Here is a 23,870-nt window from a genome sequence, read left to right as displayed (position 1 = left end):
ATCTATTTTGGCAGTTCAATTTTGTTTAAATAATATCATTTTTGTAATCATATTCAAATAAAAATAGGTACATTCTAGCTATTTAGCAGCCTCTTTTATTTCAAATAAAAAAAAACCTAGGCTGAGCCCAAACTTGGGCAATCTCCTCTTAGCCCATCCATCAACAATTATAAAATATGATTATCCAATCAATTTTAATGAAGTCCATAATAGCATATTTTTTTTGTTTTGCAACTACTCCTTGCCAGGATTGCTTGGTAATCTCATTGCGATTTGGGTTGGCGAAATAGAAAATCGTAACATACGTGCATGTTAAAAAGTTTCACCAACTTAAAACAAATGATGCAGAAACAATGGTTCCCATACCCTATATGAAAATTTTAGTTAAAAAGGAATTTCAGCTGTCATACATTGCAAGTTTTAAGATGCAACCCTGAAAGAAGAAAATTTAAGCAACGCTGACTTACAATCTCCCTAAAACATGGGTTTACTCGAGCCACAAAAAGATAAACCAAATTGCCCCGTCATATTTATATTATAGATAGGAATTCTTAGAACCAAAATCAACCTCTTGCATGCAGACACTGAAAAATATTAGGCAAACAAAATAAATAATGGTTAGAGTGGTGGAACTGCTTCATTAAACAGGAATAAATCACTAGAAAGTGCAAAAGCTGACATCGGAAAAGTGAAAGGATTGGATGTTACCCTGATTAGGGTAAAAAACCAAGTTCTTACTTATAGAACCATCAAGTAGTGAGATATACCTTGGCGTCGAAAGCATCAAAAGAAAAAAAAAAGAACCAGCAAGTAATTGCTGGGCTCACTCTATGTAGAACTTCTTATTAATGGGTGGAAGTATTTTGCCGGAAGGTTTGCTTATCTTAACATCAAACTCAACCTCCATTAATCTATGGTTTTCCTTAGAACGGTTCATTGAGAAAGAAACATCGAGATTGATCTCTTCATCAACATGAACGGGAGGATGCAACATAAAAATCTGTCCAATAATAAAAAGTGATAAAAATAAATCATCAGGAAAATGTAGAAGCAAACACAAATGAACTCGATTCATGCAACAAACTAGAACTCCAAAACATGATGCACCAAACAAAAGCCATTCAGACCTGTTGTCCCCAATGAGTGCCATTATTTGAACTAGGAGCAGTTGTTAACTCAATCTCTTTTTGAGCAGGATCCTCCCCTCTTCCCTGTTGCACAAGATAAGAACAAGGGTTATATATAGCACACGTAAAGCCTCTTCATCCAATCAGACCAGAGTAATAAGGAACGCTGAGGCTCCGCTTACTCGGAAATGGACATCAAACCATCCTGCAAATCCACAGAGGCGAGTGGGCGCCATACTGATAGCTGATGAAAAACTTGATTTGACTTCAAGGATGTCATTTACTGAAGCAGTTAAACAATCAATCTCCTTTATAACAGCTGCTGTCCCAATAACTTGATTTGGGTGGAGGTTGTTCCATAATGATGTCTATACAAATAAATGAATATGAAAAAGAACCAAACAAATGAACAACCTTCTCAGTTCTTAAAAGATATTAGCACAAGCAATTGCCTCGAGTGGTTAATAAAAGGAACCAAGGACATAAAACATTTAATATAAGGATCTGCCTCACTATCTCTCACCTAAAGACATAAAAACAGTGATTCAGTACCTAAAGAGTGGAAAAGTCTTTCCTTTACCTACTAACATCAATATTTAAGCAGAAGAATGAAAGGCAATAAACTGAAAACAACAATTATAAATGGCACCAAGGCATCAGAGAATTTTAGAACTCACTTGCAGATAATATTTCTCCTGCTCATTTGAGAAAGGCCTTGTCAAAACACTCATATCAACACCATAGTAATCCTTCGTATCTTCCAAAAACCCATACCAATCATCCATTGCTGCTTCATAATCATTTTTCTTTTGATCCACCAATCCAGATCGGATAGGTCCAACCCACATGCGTGCATGGCTAGGATACCTAGAATGGAAATTCATCTGTCAGATATCGAGCTTGCAACATTGGAAAAGAATGGTCAAGAGATTAATAAATATTACAAGCAGCTGCACAAGCAAAATACTGATAATATGACAGAAAAAATTACAGTAACACCACAGATATGCAAAAGGTCCTATTAGAGTCAAATTAAGCTATGTCGCATCTACTTGTTATTGAATCATCCTTTAGAATGTTTAATAGGCAAGACAACAACTCACAGCCTACATTAGTATTTAGCTAAGACCTATGTTCAACATTTTCAGCCAGTTCAAGCTGACATCCCTCAGTTCTTACTTTGTCGATGACCATCTTGCATGAAGCATAAGGTCTAGGTTCATCAACCACCCAAACCACTGAGCTGGTAGCCACCTTCTTGCACTTAAAACACGCCTCAAGTGACATCAATCTTTCAATTTTCTTTCCAATCCAAGAACCTCAGACTCAAAGTCTTAAATTTATCTAAATAGTCAATACCACCCTTCTAGAAATTAAAATGAAAAAGAGCCCAAGTCACATATAAAGCTCATAAATAAACAAAATTGACTGACCAGTAAAATATGGGATAGCCAAAAAAAAAAACTAAAAATGACCCTAGTTCATTACTTACATGACCCCAGATGGTTTCAACCAACGATCTCGAGCACATATAACTGAGTCAAACATAGACTCTCGCAGGAGAAAATAACCCATCCACTCGGAGATAATCACATCAACTGCCCATTAACCAAAATCTAAGATCAGAGGAACCTGAAATAGTGATTTAAAACAAACTGGAAGTAACTAACAAGTAAATCTAATAATACCAACCTTTCTCTGGTAAGACAACTTCCTCCATAGAGCCCTCAATTACTTCTACAATGTCTTGAAGATTGTTTGCCTGAACAAGAGTCCGGGCATGCTCCGACATCTTAGTTGCTTCAACGGCATAGACCTTCCTTGCACCAGCCTGGGCAGACCAGATTGCAAGAATGCCACTTCCTGTTCCTACATCCAATACAGCCTTCACCAGGATTCACCAAATCAGTTTTCTGTCACAATTTAACATAGTAACAAAAACAAACCAGCCAAAAAAATTATTAATAATATAACCAATAAGTAAACTAAGCACCCTTGCCTAAAATCCTTCATTTCCATTACTTTCCTAGTCTAATACTTGCAGGTTATCTCATGTCTAAACGTGCTGCGACAAAAATGACAATATAAGAAGCATCTACTTCAAAATATTCAAATTTCACAGCTTTCTCAAGTCTTATCTCTACAAACAAGTAACGAAACTTGAAGGGAAAAACAGAGTGAAATTTAGGCATCCCACACAAAAAACAATAACCCCCAATCGCATCTCGTTCTTGTATAAGTTGTACCAAGTCACTAAGCTAATACCCAAACATAAAGGGTATATCTTTCTACATATTAGGATTCAAGTTCTATACCCTAACACAAAAAGAAAAAATGAAAAAAGGAGTTACCTTTCCTTGGAAATGATGCTTGTTCTGAAAAACAGCATTGTAATAAGCGTCCATACGGACTCGATCACTAAGCATCTCTTTCTGGTGGTAAAGGAAAGCGTAAGTGCAGAAGTAATTGGCAAAATCAGCTCCTTTATCCACCGGTCCATTGCTGCTACCGCCATTTGTACGGCTCGCCATTCTCCCTCTCTGTCACAGCTCAAGGTTTTTTAACACGGCGGGAGAGAATGAAAGTTGTTTTCCTTTTTAGGGCAAAGGCGGTGAGGTTTTTGGTTTGGCTTTGGCCTTTTTTTGTCGCAAAAATAATATATAAATTCATTAATAATGCGAATAGGAATGCCATGTCATCAGCTTTGGAGGTGGCAAAGCGGGGGACCCACTTAGATTACCTTCTCTAGCTTTAGCCTTATAATGATTAATGACCGTTTGATTGTTATGTTTTGATGCTATTGGATGTCAGCTTTCTTTCATCGCATTTAGTCAAGTTGTTAATTGTGCATTTCAGGTCGATGATTTTGAGTTCATATCTTTTGGGTCCCCCGCTATTTTTAGTTTAACATCATTCGTAATGTATTTTGAGAAATTACTCGAAGACGGTGATGAAGGTCTAACTTCCAAGGGAAAGGGGGCGATGATTGGATTATAACCTACTCTTTTTAATTAAATAAAACTTGAGAAATAAAAATGAAGGGTCAAGATTTGCTTCACATGTTGATTACAACATTCCTAGCTCATCTTCTGGATAAGGGAAATAATAATCCCATTCTTGGATCTACTTTCTGCAATTTGTAAATATAATTTGAAGTCTTACATAAGCTTTTTGGGATAATAGGTATAGTCCTGAATAGACCAAGATACCCTTCTATCTTCCATGGCTGAGAGACATTATCCTCCAGGAAAAACAACATGATCAGCCAATCCAAAACAGGACAAAATCCAGAGCAGTCCAACATTTTAAACTCAACAGATACCAGAAACAGCTCTCTCTCTTTTAGTATTTGAACTCAATACGCATTTAACATGGGCACAGAAGAGAAGTAGAATGAAGCAATATACAGCAGTGCTAAACGGCTAGTTGCTGCCATTGATGGACTCCCAGATACCGGGCATCCGAGATTTATTGGTGATTGCTTTTGTTCTTCCAATGGAATAATATTATACAACAACATATTTTTACTTTTTTACTTTTATAATTACTGTTGCATATGCAAAATTTTAAAACTCTTAATGTAAATTTGTTTTTAATGCAATCAAAATAATTTAAATAAACATAGAATGTAAAATATAAAAATAATAATTAATGTGTTAATTAAGTGTTAGCTCAATTGGTCTACTTGTTATTGTCGATTGTCGATTTTTATAAACTTATTTAACTGTCCGAAATATTTACAGAGGTTGTAGTAACTTCATCCTAAAAACCAAAATATCCATAATTTTAAAAAATCTAATAATCTAAAGAGAAAGTTAGAAGTTAAAGTCACCATTGCTGCAATATTAATTTCAGCTAACAATCCTGATAGTTAAAAGAGAAGCATTGTTTTCAGCTTCAAGTAATTTGCATATCAAAGAGTTTGAAACCCTCAGTCTTGTCATCTTGTTTCGGCTTCGCTGCCGCCATTGATCTTTGCTCTTCTTGGACAAGGTAACAATGTCCCAACCTTAGTTGCAAATCAACTTCCATTCCAACATGAATGTTGTTTGCCGCCACGAACGTGCCACCGTACCCGGATTTGTTGGCATCGATCATGCATAACCTTTGCACGTCATTCTCCTTCCGGCATTCGCATACGAAGAACGAAACCATATCGTTGGCTTTCAACTCTTTTTCCTTCAGAAACCGGTTTCAACCCCTTGTGAAAACAAAGCTTTGGCTGCTATTCCAATAGCAATAACGAAACTTCCATATTCTCGTAAACTTGTCGTAGAAAACCAACTCGACATCGTTCGTTTTGCGATCACCAACATCGGCATTCTCATTTTCGCTCCCGAAAACCGGCGAAAAATATTTGACAGCATATTTTTTAGGGATGACAAGCCTATTCAGCTTACCAACATCACTTGGTGTTAGCTCCTTCTGGAACAATTGTTTGCAAATTAGCCCTTCATTGCTATAAGTCCCCACTAAGTTGAGTTTCGTATTTCTAGAGTGAGCCTTAATAATCCATGAACTTGTATTGGTAAGAACCGTCTCTTATCATGCTAAGCACAGTTTCTACGCTGTAATGGCTCAGAAACTTGGGTTCCTCAATCGTGATTTCGTTCCACGGAAAGTTCCGATAAGTGTCTCCGGTACGAAACTTGATCGCTGCAGCTGCACTATTGTAGGCCATGGCCGCATCTATTTCGGATTTGAAAGTCCCTAGCCAAATTCGGGTATGATTAGCGTATAATTGAGCACCCCATTGTCCATTTTTCTGTCGCATTACGCCTTTGAATTGCGACGAATTACCTTTACCTCCACACCTTTGGCGTTTGTTTGCTTGATGAGTGGTGCTAGTAGAATCTGAAACATCCGAATGTGTATTCGCTTCACCACTTAAAATCAAACTAGTTATCTCTTCTTCCATAACCTCTAACAAAATAAACTGAAAACAAAGCAATGGACTGACCTTAAAAATCAAACAAGATGTTGTGTCTGTCTCTCAAAATCAAACCTCTTAGTTACTTTATATTTAGTTTCGGCAAACTGCTTGAAATTTAAGAAAGAAATTCCACAAAAGGCAAGAAAATATGTATATGAGAAAAATCTGCTCTTTTAATTAAAGTTATAAACCTTTTAGCTTTTCTAACTTTATTTTTCGCAACAATATAATCCATATTTTTAGACAAAAGATTGAGAAATCATGTTCCCAGCGATATAAGCCCTTAGATCTCACGTGCGCCATGGTGAATAAGGATTATTTACAGTTTTGGGGCCTGGCTGTGTTAATATTGCACATACTTGGGAATTCTTACGAAGGATTAGAGAAATTTTCTCCAACATTTAACGTCGGGAAGATTGAAGGGTTATTTAATGATGGATTCCATGGATTAACGAGTGTTTCACAACACATAAAATTCAAGAGAAACGAGAGAGAGAAGAATTTGTGATTAATTTTACAAATTAAGTTCGGATCATGGATATAGTATTAACTTCCATATAAAACACAAAAATGAATCGTCATTTTTTGTAAAATATTTTTTTTTTCACTTTTTGAATAACGAATCTTTGTTTAATTCAAGAAATAAATGCGAAATCAATGGACATGAATCCTAGTAGGAATTTGGTGGATGCCTATAGTAGACATGATTATGACCGGGATGCAAAATTTTAAGTTGGTTTTTTAGATGTGGATTTAATTTGTCGGAAAAATGAATTTAAAATTTTGTCTAAATTTAGTTTATATTAAATACATTAAATTTTAGTCTGATTTGACTAGCCCTTATTAAATTCTTTTGGGTTTTTTATATAAAAATAAATTTAAAAAATATTGTAAATTAAATACACTAAAAATATTAAAACAAATGTTTCTAACAAATTAAAATATATTAAAAAAGTTTTTATACTTAAATTAAATAATATTAAGATATTATAACTTAACAAGCAAATGTCTCTATAATAATAACAACAGTAACAATAAAACAAGAGTCATATTCAAGTAATAACAACAATATAGTAACAATATAATAGCGAAATAATAGCAAAATAACAACAACAAAACAACTTATTCGAGCCGGGCCAGATTTAGGTCAAAAAATTCTACACAAGGCATGTCTCATTTAAAAAATGGGCCTTATATTTTATCTAAGTTCATTTCTTTAGCTTATATTTTTGTCTAAATCTTCTTATTTTTTAGACATACCTTCAAACCTAAAAAGATGGTCCAGGTCTAAACCAGAAACGTGAAAATGGAAGAGGGAACAATAACCGAAAATCATGGGGAAAATTCTATTCATTGAACTCTATATAGCGACGTTGATTTTGTAACACCCCTTAACCCTAAACCGTTGCCGGAACAGGGTTACAGAGTATTACCGGATATATCAGACAATTTACTAATAATTCATAAATAAATTAACATACATAGTAAAATTTAATCATTAAATCCCTATAATGGACCCTCGAGACCCAAAACAATTATTAGAAGTGAAACGGGACTTGTTCGAGTACTCCAAAAATTTTTCGTAAGTCTATATTTTTCTTGAACTCAATATAACCCCTTTATAAATATCTAACCTTCGTCACAATTTCAAACAGCAACTAATTTACAGTTAATATGGAAACCAACACATTTTCACATTCAAACATACTTAAATCATGCCTAAAACATTGACTTATCAAATTGATCAACAACATTCATGATACTATATAAAAGTTAACTAATAAACTTCATTTATCTCATTGCAACTTTAGTACCAAACATACCATTTTATAACTTAACATTTCATTTATTATTCAAACATTAGAGACCAATTCTTTACAATCAAAACTCACAAGACTCTTAAATAAAACCTAGGTACATGCCACATTAACCAAAAGGAAAAAAATACATCACCAAAGTTGTGCTGAAGTCGGGATTGATCTGGATGCTGAAACGGGACCTTTGACTTCTACTAACTTGCTCACGGAAACAACCGTACGCTGAGTATACCTATACTCAGTGATATTACCATAATTCAAACTAAATAACATTAATGTTCTATAAGCATCAAATATGTAACAATGTAAATCATAAGAATTAATTTACATTCAAATTCATACTTCATTTATAATAATTGATCAACTGATATCATATATCAACAATTCGAATCTTCGATCAATTCATGAACCTTAGGTTCATGCTTACAAATCTCATATCTCAATTTCAATTCACATTTCAATTCATAATTCCACTTTCTCATACTTTCAGTAGAACAATTGATCAAACTCATTTAATTTTCTCATTTCATTTATTTACCCCTATTAACAAGACTCGAACCTTGGTGGATACACGGATCTAACCAAACACACCATAATAATCCAACCGAACACACTAGAATGATCCACCCAAACACACCAGAATAATCCACCCAGACACACCAGAACGGCATTAAGTGCCTCTTCGGATAGTCCGAAGAAATATAGTAACATCAGTGTCTCCTCCGCCAAGCCGAAAAATCTCCAAAATCCTTTCAATCCTATGGCATGCCAACTATATCCGACTCAGCCCGACTAGTTAATACATTCTCATATTTCAATTCAATCACTTTCTCATATTTTCAATTCAAATCATTCTCAATTTAATCACAATTCAATTCAATACATTTTTCGACTTTCCAATCAATATACCATCAAATATTCATACATAATCATACTTTATCTTAATTTCATTCATTTCAATAGTGATACTTACCTTATAATTTACTTACCATACATATAAATTTAAATATAACATTTAATAAATAGTAGTTTAAATTATAGTAATACAAATCGTGATTTTCTCATGTTACTCCTCATCTACTTTCTCTTTCCCCTTCTTGCTTGACGCCTTTGGTTCTTTGTTAGCTACGAAAATTAAAATAATTTACACTATTAATACAGCACTAATTTATATTAAATAATTGACTTTCTATTCAATTTCTACCTTAATTTCAATTTGGTCCTAATTAAACTCATTTACTTTTCTAACTCAATTCATACTTTATTTCTACTCAATTTCCTACCAAATTAAACTTAATTATTTAATGTTCATGATAAAATCCTAATTTAAAATTTCTTTCAATTTAGTCCCTCTAACACAAAACTTATAGCTTACTTTACAGTTTAATCCTTTAATCAATTCTAACTAGAAATTCTATCAATTAAACCCCTAATTCATCAAATTGTTCAACATAACTCATGTCCAAAAACCTAAGAACTTTCAAAGTTTCAACTTAAATTCAACAAAACTTTGTTCTAAAGTTTCTAAAACATCAAAATTATAAAGAAGGGACTTAATTGACTTACCAATTAAAGCTTAAAGCTTCAAAACCCTAGTTTTCCCTTTTTCTTTTCTTTCCCTCTTTCTTCCTCCTACTTTCGAATGCTTTTGTTTCTCTTCTCCTTTGTTTCTTTTATTGTTTTACTTTATTTCTTTTAGTTAATAATATTAGTAATAATAATACATTATAATAATATAATAACATTTAATTCATAAATATCTTTTACTTAAATTATAAGAAAATATTTTATTTTATTACAAGTATATTTCTGTATATTTTATACATGTTTAATTTAATCACCCTACACTTGTCTTTAATTTAATTTATTCCATAATATAATAATTAATAATTATTACTATTATTATATAACATATAAAATCTAAGAAAATCTTAGATTTTTCGAAGTTTGCCGCCTCATTTATGCTAAATGGCATATTTTCCATTTTGGTCCTTTTTACTTTCTTTTAATCTACAATTCAACTTTCACCCTTTATTTAATTTAGTCCTTTTTCCTAATTACTCTTAATTAAGCTAAATTCACTTAATTGAAACCTAATTAGACACACCACTAGACTCATAAATATTTTTAATAATTATTTATGAATTCGGTTAACTAAGACGGAGGCCCGATAATGTACTTTTTCGATACCTATAAATTTTGGGTCATTACAGATTTACTGCTGAAACAATACCATTTTAACCAACAATAAATTAGTTAATCCCCATCCCACATCCATCTTAAAATCAAAATATATGTCAACTCCGTGTTGGCTTGATGATTATTGTGTTCACCATCTTAAGTGCGGTCTAAGTTCGAGTCGCAGTAGTCGCATTATTATTAAGGCTTTACCTTTCTCTTGTAATTCACCAAAAAAAAATCAAAATATATTAAATTGTTGCAATTATTCTGTAATATTAGATTAGTTGGGAATTCACAAGTGTATTTGTGTGTATTATTTAAAATATCATAAATTAATTTATAGTTTTGAATAAATTTTATTATTAAAATTAAATATTTCCTAATTTCTAATAGATTTTGTAATTAAATATTTAATTTGATAATGATAATATATAAAATTATTTATATATTTATATATACGATTTCCTAAAGGAAAAATATATATGAAAAATATACAAACATCATTATAAATTATTTAAAATATTTTTTACAGTGTTTGTATTTGTCTTTTGTTAATATCCATTGCAAAATAATTTTTTATTGATAATTGTCTCCTGAATGGTTATTTAGAATATAATAGAGAAATTAATGAAAAAATAGGTGTCCAATATTATTCCCTATTACATACTAGTTTTGATAAATGGTAGTCAATTTTGTTTTAGAACATATTGTTATCGGTTATAACAATCTGTTCAGAATAATAAGTTTTAAGTTTTGTTTTTGTACAAATTGTTGTTGGTATTGGTTGTACCAATGCATATCCGTTGATTTCACTCGTAACAGTCAAAATATAGGGTACCAACCAATACCATAAAAATAATTTAAAAATATATTTTAATTATTTATTATTTATTATTTATTTGCACTAAAAATTAAAATTAAAACTTGAAAAAATTATTTTGCATTTGTTGAACTATGAGTAATTATATACACAGAATGGGATGACATTATTGTTTAATTTATAAAATATTTTTTTTTGCTTCTTTATGTTGAGTTTGTTTAATAATGGACTGTATTTGTGAAACTTATTAAAAAATATTTTATATAATTGATGAGGGTTTTTTTTTTGTGTGGTAAAATTACATATGGTGAGATTTGAATAAATGCCACCAATATTTTTAAAATATTTTCTTTACCAACTGAAGCATTATTTATTATGAGTATTTTATATTTGTGTTTTATTTAATCTCATTATTTGATATTTATAAATATTTTTATATAACATATTAAATGTTTTTCAAAATAATGATAAATCTAAAATGATATACCGAAACAAACAACTATTGATATAAATTAGTACCAGTAGAAAAACGGCACATCTATTAGTACGATATTGACTACCTTAAAAGCATATTAGAGAATTTTTTATCTAACAAATTTTTAAAGATAGTTTTTAAAATTGTTATTTCTTAAATAGATTTATGAACATATTTTAATATATATTTTAAATTATAAAAATATTATATTGTTTTTGAAATTTAAACTATTAAATTATTAAACCATTAAAAATATGTTTTGATATATGACAAATACTATAATTTTAGAGTCCATTTTAAAATTTAAAAAAAAATTTAAAATTTATTACATTGTTTATATTTTTTTAGAGAAAAAAAATCCTTCAACAAGAGAACTAAAAATAAATTAGCGCAACAAAAAAGGGGCCGCTAAGCTTAAGCCATTAGACTCACCCTATAGATTCGGTTTTACTGTCCAAGATCCTCACTCACATGAGCTACTTGAACATTATTTTAAATTTTTTAGGAGAAATAAAGGGAAAAGAATCCAATTCCATATGATTTTCATATAATAAAACCGCTCGAGCAAGAGAATGAGCTATCTTATTGGCACTTATTGAGATGCCGATTAGGAAAGAATTGGAATCTGTTTTGTACCACGAAGAATTTTTATGAAAGCAAAAATCCAGATGTGATTGACTCAACCTCGGTGATCAAAATACAAAAATTTTTCATAGTCACACACTTAGGAAAAGAAAGTTGAATCACATCTCTGCCTTGCGAGTTCATAATGGTGAGTGGGGCTATGATCTGGATATCCTACAGAATGAAACACTTACTTTCTTTCAAAATCTATACAGTGAAGAATCGCCCCTTTGATTGGTTTACCACCTAATCCTTTTCCTTGTCTAGATTCGATAGATTTTGATTTTTTGGGAAGGATGGTTTCTGATGATGAGATCAAGAAAATCCTTTTTGATAGGGCTCCCCTAAAGGCCCCAGGTAGTAATGGTTACCATGCTCTTTTTTTTCAAAGTCAATGGGATGTGGTTGGAGGTGTTGTTTGTGAGTGGGTAAAAAAAGTGTTTGATGGTGGTCTCATTGATCCTGCACTAAATAATACTCTTATCACCCTTATTCCAAAATATGTTGCTCTAGAAAGTTTTTAACATTTCATGTCTATCAGTTTGTGTTTTGTGTTGTATAATTTGGTGATGAAAGCTATTGCAAATTGATTCAGGTTTGTTTCCCTTAAAATAATAGCAGAAGAACAAATAGGCTTCATTGCTAGTAGAAATATCACTGATAATATTATTTTAGCTTAGGAGGTTGTTCATTCAATAAAAGGTAGGAAGAACAAAAAGGCTTGGATGAGGATCAAAATAGATCTTGAGAAAGTTTATGATAGGTTGAGATGGGAGTTCATTGCTGCTTCAATTAGGGCTACTAGCATTTCAGATTATTTGAAAAAGGTCATTATGTCCGCAATTTCAAATTCTACTATGCAATTATTGTGGAATGGGGTCCCAACTCGAAAGTTTAAACCTGTTGGGATGCTTTTTAGTTGGTGATGGATAAGGTACGTAACAAGCTTTTTAGTTTGGATGCTAGACAGTTGTCTCTTGCTGGAAGATTACTCTAGCACAATCTCTGCTTCTATCAATTCCTAACTATTTCATTCCGTTAATGATGATACCGAAAGAAATTTGTGAGAAGATTGAATGTTTGGCTAGGAAATTTATTTGGAGTCCTTGAATGGGAGGAAGAAGATGGCTCTAGTCAATTAAGACTCAATCTGTCAACCACGCTCTTGTAGGGGTCTTGGCTTGCGGATGTTGGAGGATTAGAATGCCTCTCTTTTTTTTTTTTATGAAATTGGGTTTCAATTTGGTTACTAACATCAATGTTCTTTGGGTGAGGATTTTTTGGGCGAAGTATGGTATGAAGGATAATCTTTCGGAAAGCATTCAGAGGAGTAATAGCTTTTTTCTTTAGAGAGGTTTGTCTAAGATATGACCATTGTTCAGGAACAGTCTAGTGTGGTCGGTGGGGGACGGAAAGTCAATTTAATGCTGGCAATATCTTTGGTTAGTATAGATTGGTCTTTTAATAAAGCAGATTTATGCGCATTAGAGCATGGAAGTGGATTGTCTACTCGAAGAAATGGTCACTTTGGAAGGAAATTGGAATCTAGATCTCTTTCGATTGTGGGTCTCGGAAAATATAATCAGGCGTACTGTGAGTATACCCCTTCACATCCTAAAGCTGGACTAGATAGGATTTCTTGGCTATCGAACTCGACAGGAGCCTTTTTTGGTTAAAAGTATCTATCGTTCGATTAGGGAGAATCATTGGAATGCTAAAGAACCAATTTGGGATACTCATTGGAAGTTGAAGGGACTCCATAGAGTCTGGTTTTTGCTATGGCTCATTTTCAAACAACACCTCCTTACTAATGCGGAATGAGCAAGAAGAGGCATTGGAAAAGAAGCTTTATGTCTGATTTGTACATAACACATATGATATCCTTTATGTGCTTAGAGATTGCTATGCGACAAAAGACCTTTGGTGACAGGTGGTACCTTTGAGTCAAAGTAGCAGTTTCTTTAATTCCAATCTTCTGGGTTGGTTTACATATAACTTACAATCTTATGAGAGTTTGGACTTTGTGGGAGTTAGTTGGGCTAGTTTATTTGGATCATTATTTGGCACATTTTCAAGAAAAAGAATTTATTCGTCTTTCAAGGAATTACATGGAATATCGTTGAGATTGTTAAAGTTTCTATTACATGGGCAAGACAATTTTGGTCCATACATAAGGAGGTTTTGACTCAAAGACGAACCTCCATTCAGAGGGAACCTTTATCAAATAATTGGATTCACCGATATACTAATGGTGCTATTAATTTGACAGTAAGTTTAGCGTCTACAGGGGGAGTGGTGCAGAATCATACAAGTGATTAGGTTATGGGCTTCACTCACTATTTAGGAGAATGTTCTGTCTTTGATGCTGATTTATGGTATATTTTGGATGGGTTAACTCTTTTAAAAGTAGGGTGTGTACAAGATTTTGATTCAAACTGATAGCCCTGAGGCAGTCCTAGTAATTTAAGAGAGGAATCCAGAAAGCTCGAGTTCAACAACTATTACAAAATAAAGATTTTTGGGTGGTAAGACATGTCCCTAGGGAGGTTAATTCCATTGTTGGCAAGATTGCCAATATGACTCCTGCTAATGTGGAAGGGGTAAATGTGATGACAACTATCCCTACGAGTTTAAATAAGGCGAGTGGTGCTTTTGATATTGTAAATCTAAATTAAGCTTTTATGCGTTTTTCTTCAGAAAAAAAGAAAGTTTATATTAGGCGCACTTGTAGACTTTAGTATAATTGGATAAATATAATTATAAATCCTCTTATAATTACAAAAAAAAAAGACTTTAATTCTTTAGACGTGTTTGACTAACAAAAAATAATTGTTACGAATTGAGACTTAAGCTCTACAAACATGTTGCGTTAGGCTCGAGTTTTACACCAACATACATCTAAGTTAATCTTCGATCTTATTAAACACAAAATAGAGCTAGAAAATACTAAAAAGTGTTATTACCTTTAAGTTAGAGTCCATATAAAGGAGGTCAATCTTAAGTTAGAGCTTGTGCAAATGAGTGAGGGCCTTCCCTTACAGGCCAAACCCCTTAGATCCTACAGTTCAGATTGATTACAACATATAGTCAAGATCACGTATCTAGAACAATTTATATAATTCTATACAACTCTCAACAAGCCTAGAGTCTTTTCGAACTTCTAGAACAATTTTACATGAGTCTGGTTTCAATAATTTCCTTCGACTTTTGGATTTTTTTAGGACCTTCTTATTTGTTCTATAGCCATTCGACATATTCTGAAATCTTGGATTCCTTCTTCTCGAAGTTACACCCAATGGATCATACTGGGCTTTTGATGATCGCTATCTGTACTCATAGTAGCTTTGTCCAACCTAAAGATTTTTACTTACACTAAAAAAAACCTACTTAATATTCATGAGTGGCATGTTCACTAACAATGACCTAATTACATAAAAAGAATTAGTTCAACCCAACTATAAAAAAGCCATTGATTATGAAAATATTTAATTTAGATATTTATATATAATATTAATATTATAAGTATTCTTTTAACAAACAAAAAATTTTAGTTTGTTAATATAATATTTACTGTTGCATATGAAAAATCTTATTACAAATTAAATTCTTAATGTAACATTTTATAACATAATAAAAAAAATTAAAATAATAATTAAAGTTAAAACACGGTAAAAAAATTTGTCACATGTATGGTTGTATTTAGTTTATCCAATTTTACAACACTATTTAGCGGTCCTAGAATTGTTGCAGAGGTTGTGATAAAAAAAATAAAGTCCAATGGAAAACAAGTAGATTTGCTTATTAAGACACTTTCATCAATTCATATATTGATATCATTCTTACGAATGTCAAAAATTCATCCTAGAAAACAAAATATCCATAATTTAAAAAAAAAAAAAACTTCTAATAATCTGGAAAAAAGGTCAAAAGTCAACATTACTGCAACGTTGATTTCAGTTAACAATCCTGATAGTTAAAAAGAGCATGGATTTCAGCTTCAGTTAATTTGCATACCAAAGAGTTTGAAACCCTCAGTCTTGTCGTCTTGTTTCGGCTTCGCTGCCGCCATTGATCCTTGCTCTTCTTGGACATGTTTTTCATTACCAATGGGGTAATAATGTCCCAACCGAAGCTGCAAATCAACTTCTATTCCAACATGAATATTGTTTACCGCCACGAACGTGCGACCGTTATCGGATTTGATGGCATCGATCATGCAGAACCTTTGGACTTCGTTCTCCTTCCGGCATTCGCATACGAAGAACGAAACCACATCGTTGGCCTTCAACTTTTTTTCCTTCAGAAACCGATTCCAGCCCCTGGTGAAAACAAAGCTTTGGCTGCTATTCCTATAGCAATAACGAAACTTCCATATCCTCATAAACTTGTCGTAGAAAACCAACTCAACATCGTTCGTTTTGCTATCGGTAACATCGGCATTCTCCTTTTCGGTCCAGAAAATCGATTGAAAATACTTGACAGCATATCTTTTGGGGATGACAAGCCTATTCAGCTTACCAACATCACTTGGTGTTAGCTTCTTTTGGAACAATTGTTTGCAAATTAGCCCTTCATTGCTATAAGTCCCCACTGAGTTGATAGCAGTGTTTGGTTTTGTACTTCTAGAGCAAGCCTTAATAAAATCCATGAACTTGTATTGGTAGGAACCGTCTCTTATCATGCTAAGGACGGCTTCTGCACTGTAACGGCTCAGAAACTTGGGCTCCTCAATTGTGATTTCGTTCCATGGAAAGTTTCGATGAGTGTCTCCGGGGCGGAACTTGATCGTTGCGCTATCGTAGGCAACGGCCGCATCTATTTCGGTTTTGAAAGTCCCTAGCCAAATTCTGGTGTGATTAGAGTATAATTGAGCGCCCCATTTTCCCTTTTTCTGTCGCATTACGCCTTTGAATTGCGACGAATTGCCTTTATCGCCGCACCTTTGGCGTTTGTTTGCTTGATGAGTGGTGCTAATTGAATTTGAAACATCTGAATTTGTATTTCCTCCGCCACTTGAAATCACACTTAGTATCTCTTCTTCCATAATCTCTAGCAAAGTAATCCAAAAAAAAGAAATACTTTTATAGGATTATTAGAACTTCTAATTTATTATATATCATCTCTTAAAAGTAATTATATGAACCAATTAAATTAAGCTTCTAGTTCAATTATACATCTAAATCCGAACTGCTCTCTAAATATTCAATCTAACGGATACTCATTCAAACGGATTCAAATCTCAAACTTATTAGGTATACCAATCAAATAAAATAAAAAACAATCACAGAAGAAAATTTTATGATTTTGTACTTGTAACTTAAACTAGTATGCAAGAAAGCAAATAAAAGTAAAAAAAAAAAAAAAAGAAACTTGGTACCTTGTTAATTAAGCAAGAGAATTGAAACTAAGAGTTGGTTGTCTCTAAAAATCAAACAAGTTGTGCTATAAGAAAACTATGATAAACCCTACTGATTATAAATGGTTCCGGAAATTGCTTGAAAACTAATAAACATGTTGGAGAAAATGAAAGAAAGTAAGTATATAAAAAAATCTGTTGATTTAATTAAAATGCTAATAAAGTTTTTAGATTTTGCAACTTAAGTTTTGGTAAGTACATATAATCCATATTTTGAATGGGATTCGGATTTGATTTAATTTTCACCATGTTTAAAGGTTTTTTTTAGTATTATAATTAATAACTCACCAATTTTAATATAGCAAAAAAATGACTAAATTACCTAAAAATACTGAAAATAAAAAAAGAATTACCAAATTAGGTTGTTTTTACAAAAAATTACCGGATTAGGCCGAAATAACGAAAACGCTTCCTACTGGAAGCAAGTTGGATTCTTTCTTGGTTCAACCTTCGGTATAGGTTGTGGTATCGTCCTCTCATCTTCTTCACCTTCGCCCATAGTTGGTTGTGATTGGTTGCTCCTCGATTGCCATCATGCATCCTCCATTCTAGGAATAGACGGTTCGAAGGAATAGGTGGTTGCCAAGATGATCCACCTTGGTAGAACAATGATCCCGAAGGTGTTTGTGACATCATCAGCGTAGGGGTATAACTATATTATGTCTCATACACCGATGACATAAAGATTCGGACTCCTGATTGGTGCCCCAGTTATAGATAGTCTATACGTTGTCGTTGTCATTTGAAATATTAATGGCATCTGTGTATAATATGCCGGGGATGGAGGTCCAAAAACAAAACTTGGCATCAAAGTAGAAGCAGAAAAATGTGGTGGAATATGTGGAGCTTGTGTGAAAATGACAGGGTTAGTATACACACCAGAATAAGTCGAGTCATACTAACCAAGGGGTGGTAGAGCCATCAATGTTGGTTCTTGCGTAGGTACTGAAGATAGACCCACCTCGTAAGAACTTGGATGTCTAGGCATCCGTTGTGGCCTCCTCGTATGCAGTTGCTGACCCCTCGCCTCTTCTGCTAGCAAGTATGGCTTGTCATGGACTCTAAACCATGGCATGTATTCCTGATCGTCGTCTAACTCCAGAGCGACAATAGTCTCGTAAGTAGGTAAAAACTTGTACCTATTGTTCCAAATATTGATAAATTGCACATGGAATGTAGGCCAATGCTCATCAATTTCTCTTGCAAGTCGATATGATTTAGGTCTTCGATTTCTTAGGGTGTTAGTGGAATCGATTGCCTAAACCCGAATTATCGCAATACTCAGTCCAACTCGTGCATCTCTACGGTAGCTAACATTACCAATGGCACATTCACGTGCCATATGTTGGGATTCACCAAGAATTCAGATAGGATGCATTCTTGAATGCCAAATCGGAGTATGGTGTCCATTAAAACTATATTAAAATAATAAAAATTTTAGTTATGTATATTACTAATTTTCAAATAATCTATGTAAATATTATATAATTCAAATTTTAAAAATACATACTCTGCTTCTAATTGTTGGTCTAACAAAAGTTGTATATCTCGAAGCTCAGCCGATAATCCCACTTAACTCGACCCATGGTTCTACATATAGAAATAATTTGTTAGCACAATAATTTAAAATTTAAATAATTTTTTTATGATGAATATATTATCTAATGAATTTTACCTTATTACGAGAGAGAATGTATGAGGGTAGTTCGCTGGAAGACGTAAAAATCGAAGATGTTACCACACCCATGTAGCATGTAACCACCAATTTTAATTTTATGTAATTTCATCACCCAACACATCTCTCGGTATATCGTCGCCAACACAACTGACCCCAACGTTGTCATGGTAACTAAAAAACCTAATTTTAAAAAATTAATGATTAAATCAAAAAGTTTTTATAATTAGACGGCCAAAACAAAAACTCTCATAATTAATTGACCATTACTGTAATTTATCCAAAATATACGACACGTTATCTGGCTGTTTTCGCCATAACTTCGGAGTGATTAAAAATGAATTCATAGTTTATAGACTAAATTGAAAATTTTAAGTTAGATGATCAAAATAAAAATATAGTAAAAGTTTAGTGACTAATTAGGTTGTTTATCCAAAAGGAAAAAATCATAAACTCTATCCCAAAGAAAGAAAATAAACAACACACAAGTAAAACAAGAGGATTTATCGATGAAAGAAAGAGAAAAAAAGAAACCCAAAAAGTTCGGCCTTTTGGAAATTGGAACCAAAAACAGGAGAATTTTTTAAATAAATAATTGTTTATCTATAGCTTTCGGAGTCTTCACTCTTCACATCTTGTCGACGTATCACTTGAAAAGGTAAAATGCCTAAAACCCCATTTCCTTTTTTGATCTCTTCTTTTTCCAGGTTTCTGCTTCTTCTTTTTTTCTCTGGAATTCCTTGAAGTTTTAGTTTGTAGGTCTTTGCAATCCGTTAATCCTATAAAACAATCGACTTTTAAAATTTTCATCTAAGTTTTTTTTTTTTGCTTAAAATCCCCTTTTTTTAGTGAAGGGTTTTGAAAGATATCTAATTTAGATTGGATAAAAATCTAATATTTTCATGATTTTGTTGTAATGTGCCTGTCTTTTTGGCTGGTTTCGATGTGGAGTTTAGTTAAAATGCAGCTAACAAGGCCTCTGGGCAGGTGCCAAGTTGCTTAGTCATAACTATTATGTATCAATATAGTGAAAACTAATTGCATTGTTGAATGTTAAATGTAAATCTGGGTCTTTCTTAATCGCAGGATCAGTTCAGCCTTGAGCTACTGCAATAGCCGGGTTTAATCAGTGCTCCTTTTGGGTGGGCGACCATGAGCTTCACAGGTTCTTCTGTTGGTCCTGGTTAGTTTATTTGATTTGCTCGATATCTTTATAATGAGATCTCACTAGCAAGCTTGCATAAATGTTTTTGTTTGTTCTTATGGAAATTGAATCAACTGGTTCTTCCTTGTTAGATTGCTTGTATTGGTTGAAGTAGACTTTTTTTTTTCTTTAATATAAATTCACGAGCTTGTTTTTTGCTTATTGTATTTAGTTTTACTAATGTGACAAATCTCAGGTGGTGGAACCGTTAGAAGAGCACTTGAATTTGGAAGAACCTATGTGGTCAGGTCCAAAGGGAGGCATCAGGCGACAATAGTTTGGCTACATGGCCTTGGTGATAATGGTTCGAGGTATTATAAACTTTGTATTAGCTTTTTAAGCTTCTTATTTGTGGCTTTTTTCCCCCTGGTGATAATATATTAGATTATTTCTCAATAATATCGGTCATTTAACTTATTTTCTTTTAAGGAAAATAAAATGATTTAAAATTTGGTGACTTCATATCTCTTTAAATGCCATCTTTTAAATGAAAAATATAATGTATAGCTGCTATATTCTATTTATAGCAGAGTCTACGAGTGTTGAGTTATCATTTCTAGTTCTTCCTTGCGTCAGCAACTCAACAGATCTTTCAAGGACAATAGCAATGTGGACCTTTGGAGAACCGCACCCCAAAACCTAGGTCCCTATAACCCTACAAGGAAATCCCATACTTTCCTATGTGGAATCCAAGAACGATGTCCTGCAATTGAGCACATATCAAATGATCGTAGCTTGTCTTTGTTTTTTAACGGTTTTGTTAACAACGGTTCTTTTTACTGTTTTTATATTTTCTTTTTAGGTCATTTCCCTTCTTTGAGTGATTGCATAGGTTAACTATAGTCCCAAGAGTTTGAGATGCTGTCTTGTTATTTCCTTCTGTTTTGGGTGATTTAAGAAAACATTTGGTTGCTTGAATTAATTAGAAGCCTATCTTTATCTATGCAATTTTTGTTCCTGTAGTATAGCACTATTGCTATTGATGCTTAAGTAGTAAGGAATTCATATTTGCATGCAAAAGAACTTTTTTTGTGTACATATATTTTACAATGCAGTCTTGAATTGCTACTACTTTTCTGATAAGGTTTGCACTAAACTACAAATTAAGTTGATAATAAAGATAAATCTGTTTACTTTTCAAGGAGTTTAATCTTCAATTGCAAGTTATTTTCATATCTTCCGATATTAGTATATGTTTTAGCAAATCTTATTGTTTAAATCTTTGATATCTTTTTGAAATATCTACTTGTCCTCATTTTTTGTTCATCTTTGGCAGCTGGTCCCAGCTCCTGGAGACTCTTCCTCTTCCAAATGTAAGGATGATTGTTTGTATCTGGAAATCTTTAGGAAAATATATTCGAACTTTTAAGTATTAACCAATGAATTTTCTTTTCTTCATAACTTCATAATTTTCCATGCTTGTATCCTGTGGTGCACAGATTAAATGGATATGCCCAACTGCCCCTACTCAACCTATAACTGTTTTTGGTGGATTCCTGTCAACTGCTTGTAAGAATTTTCTAAATCTGTAATGACATGCAATCTCGAATGAAAGAAAGAAAATACATTTAGTTTCTTCTTCTTCTTCTTCTTCAACCTTTATCTTTTCTGAGAGTGTTTTGAATGCTAATCAAATTGTTGAATTCTAATGTGACATCATACGTCAGGGTTTGATGTGGGAGACATTTCAGAAGATGCTGCTGATGATATTGAGGGTTTGGATGCTGCTGCAGCACATGCTGCAAATTTATTGTCAACAGAGCCTGCTGACAGTATGTTTTTGCTTGCCGCTATATATATATTTAGGGGGGGGGAGGTTGATGCTATATATTTAGGGAAGTTTACATAGCACCGCCTTTATTTTCTATGGTGTTTTGCTATCAAATGTGAACAATATTTTTATGCTTTTTTTGGGCCATAAAGCAAGAACATGAGAACATACAGTGCTGGTTTTGGAAGTCGTTAGATTTAGCATGCCTTTTAGTTTCATTCTGGTTCTTGTAAATGAGTTAGTTGGACAAAGATGTCTTTGTGTGTGTATCTTGTGGCTGATCTCAGGTTGTACATGCACACTAAAGATAACTGGCTTATCTTAGTGTTCAGTTTTAGCAATGAAAGTCTTGTCATGGTCATCGTTTATGACATCATTCTAATAGTAGCTTTTTCCAATTACAGTTAAACTTGGTGTTGGAGGCTTCAGCATGGGTGCAGCTACCTCCTTATACACTGCAACTTGTTTTACTCATGGAAAATATGAAAATGGCAATCCATATCCTGCCAAATTGAGTGCAGTTGTAGGACTTAGCGGATGGCTTCCATGTTCAAAGTTGGTTTCCTACATTGACTCCTCCTCATGCGAGCTTGATGTTTTCGCTGTTGCCCCCCCTTTTCTGTGGTTTATTGTTATAACGTCTATTCTTTTTCAGGACTTTGAAAAACAAAATAGGACAGGACGAGGCTGCTAGACGTGCTGCATCCTTACCCATTTTGCTATGCCATGGAAAAGGTATTTATTTAGTAACCTTCATTATGCAAATTATCATGGGTTTATGCATGCTCATTTTGCCGGAGGAGGTGTTTCTGGTTATTGCTTTATGTACTTCTTTGGCGGAGAAGTGGTGCTATGACCACTAGCAATAGCACATTTGTCTTGATAAGCAAGTAGCATCAAGATACGACAAGATGGTGTCCGAATTAAATTGACATTGCTCAGGAGTTTGACCAGCCAAATATTTAGTGTCAATATGAGTTTAGTTCTTAACTAGAAAAAGCAAATCCCTGTTTTGTTTCATTAGAGTAATATTCAAGGGGAATAAAAGTACTTGCATTACATCTAAAATTTCTTCTTTTTCCATGGATAAATGAAATGGTAATGAGCTGTTATTAGCAATGTATTTGATTTTACATAATTAATGTTAGCTATATTTGTGTGCATTTGATGGTATATGAGAGCCTTATGGATTTATTATGCTTGTTGGAAGTTGTCGAGTAAGTATATTATATGTTAAATGGCTGGTTGCAGGTGATGACGTGGTTCCACATAAATTTGGTGAGAAATCCTCTCGAGCATTGAGTTCAAATGGATTTCAGGACACTACTTTCAAATCCTACAGCGGGTATGGAACTTAAGTGTCTGAAAGAACTTGTGTATTTCTTAGACAATTTGACTTAAAACTGGATACTTTATTGAACAATATAGGCTTGGTCACTATACCATTCCTGAGGAGATGGACGAGGTCTGTGCTTGGTTAACTTCAAAACTTGGGCTTGAGGGTCGGTCCGCATAAAGTTGCAACGTGTAAGTGTTTATCATTTGGAGGAAGCGAAACGGAGAGGAGAAACTATTTACAAAGTTGCTAGTAACGAAAATGGCAAAAGTATTCTGGTTTTGGGTTTCATACATGGTATAGTGATAAGATGCAGGCCTTTTGTTTGTTCTCTTTTGACTGATATTGCTCAATTTGTTTATGGACCTTGCTGGAATCGTGTGATAAAACATGAGACCATCAAATTGGCAGTTTGGATTCTTGTTATTTTGGAATGCAATGTGGATGGTAAATTTTATGTTTTCCCAAATGCTATTTTAATCAGCATGCAG

General features: G+C 33.2%; 3 protein-coding genes and 1 pseudogene across 5 annotated transcripts; 1 reads left to right on the top strand and 3 right to left on the bottom strand.

The window, feature by feature from the left end:
• Positions 1–370: 370 nt before the first annotated feature.
• Positions 371–3,774, bottom strand: LOC107907258 (protein arginine N-methyltransferase PRMT10). 2 transcript variants are annotated; one of them, XR_001686862.2, is made up of 8 exons: positions 3,479–3,757; positions 2,820–3,012; positions 2,620–2,725; positions 1,805–1,994; positions 1,310–1,495; positions 1,128–1,211; positions 768–1,000; positions 371–584 (listed from the first exon to the last, which is right to left on the bottom strand). XR_001686862.2 is itself a non-coding variant. In XM_016834549.2 (7 exons), exons 1-7 carry the CDS (start codon positions 3,656–3,658, stop codon positions 824–826), a joined length of 1,116 nt encoding a protein of 371 aa, XP_016690038.1. In that variant the 5' UTR covers positions 3,659–3,774; the 3' UTR covers positions 609–823. The 2 variants fall into 2 exon arrangements, 1 of the variants encoding a protein (XP_016690038.1); XM_016834549.2 differs by lacking the exon at positions 371–584 and having other exon boundaries at positions 609–1,000; positions 3,479–3,774.
• A 1,250-nt stretch (positions 3,775–5,024) lies between these two features.
• LOC107902837 (AP2/ERF and B3 domain-containing transcription factor At1g51120-like) lies at positions 5,025–6,045 on the bottom strand (annotated as a pseudogene).
• A 9,929-nt stretch (positions 6,046–15,974) lies between these two features.
• Positions 15,975–18,468, bottom strand: LOC107902838 (AP2/ERF and B3 domain-containing transcription factor At1g50680). Its single transcript, XM_016828951.2, has 2 exons — positions 18,297–18,468; positions 15,975–17,026 (listed from the first exon to the last, which is right to left on the bottom strand). The coding sequence occupies exons 1-2, from the start codon at positions 18,466–18,468 to the stop codon at positions 15,975–15,977; spliced, it is 1,224 nt and encodes a 407-aa protein (XP_016684440.1).
• A 1,026-nt stretch (positions 18,469–19,494) lies between these two features.
• Positions 19,495–23,848, top strand: LOC107907259 (acyl-protein thioesterase 2). Of its 2 annotated transcripts, none has more exons than XM_016834550.2 (10): positions 19,495–19,726; positions 20,155–20,251; positions 20,469–20,583; positions 21,549–21,585; positions 21,712–21,781; positions 21,940–22,044; positions 22,448–22,598; positions 22,699–22,778; positions 23,295–23,388; positions 23,472–23,848. In XM_016834550.2, the coding sequence occupies exons 2-10, from the start codon at positions 20,221–20,223 to the stop codon at positions 23,557–23,559; spliced, it is 771 nt and encodes a 256-aa protein (XP_016690039.2). In that variant the 5' UTR covers positions 19,495–19,726; positions 20,155–20,220; the 3' UTR covers positions 23,560–23,848. The 2 variants fall into 2 exon arrangements, with proteins under 2 accessions (XP_016690039.2, XP_040968732.1); XM_041112798.1 differs by having other exon boundaries at positions 19,548–19,726; positions 20,155–20,233.
• The last annotated feature ends 22 nt before the right edge of the window (positions 23,849–23,870 follow it).

This window comes from Gossypium hirsutum, chromosome A05, assembly GCF_007990345.1.
Source record: "Gossypium hirsutum isolate 1008001.06 chromosome A05, Gossypium_hirsutum_v2.1, whole genome shotgun sequence".
Lineage (NCBI taxonomy): Eukaryota > Viridiplantae > Streptophyta > Magnoliopsida > Malvales > Malvaceae > Gossypium > Gossypium hirsutum.
This window is presented reverse-complemented; position numbering and strand designations above follow the sequence as displayed.

What these genes read in the sequence shown, in the direction of transcription:
- LOC107902838 (XM_016828951.2), bottom strand. Translation starts at nt 18,468, where the DNA reads ATGCCATGGTTTAGAGTCCATGACAAGCCATACTTGCTAGCAGAAGAG. An exon ending in GATGGCTCTACCACCCCTTG is followed by an intron (nt 17,027 to 18,296) that starts GTTAGTATGACT and finishes TTACTTTGCTAG; the next exon opens with AGATTATGGAAGAAGAGATA.
- LOC107907259 (XM_016834550.2), top strand. Translation starts at nt 20,221, where the DNA reads ATGAGCTTCACAGGTTCTTCTGTTGGTCCTG. An exon ending in GGATGGCTTCCATGTTCAAA is followed by an intron (nt 22,599 to 22,698) that starts GTTGGTTTCCTA and finishes ATTCTTTTTCAG; the next exon opens with GACTTTGAAAAACAAAATAG. An exon ending in TTTGCTATGCCATGGAAAAG is followed by an intron (nt 22,779 to 23,294) that starts GTATTTATTTAG and finishes GGCTGGTTGCAG; the next exon opens with GTGATGACGTGGTTCCACAT.
- LOC107907258 (XM_016834549.2), bottom strand. Translation starts at nt 3,658, where the DNA reads ATGGCGAGCCGTACAAATGGCGGTAGCAGCAATGGACCGGTGGATAAA. An exon ending in AGCATCATTTCCAAGGAAAG is followed by an intron (nt 3,013 to 3,478) that starts GTAACTCCTTTT and finishes ATCCTGGTGAAG; the next exon opens with GCTGTATTGGATGTAGGAAC. An exon ending in AGGAGAAATATTATCTGCAA is followed by an intron (nt 1,496 to 1,804) that starts GTGAGTTCTAAA and finishes TTATTTGTATAG; the next exon opens with ACATCATTATGGAACAACCT.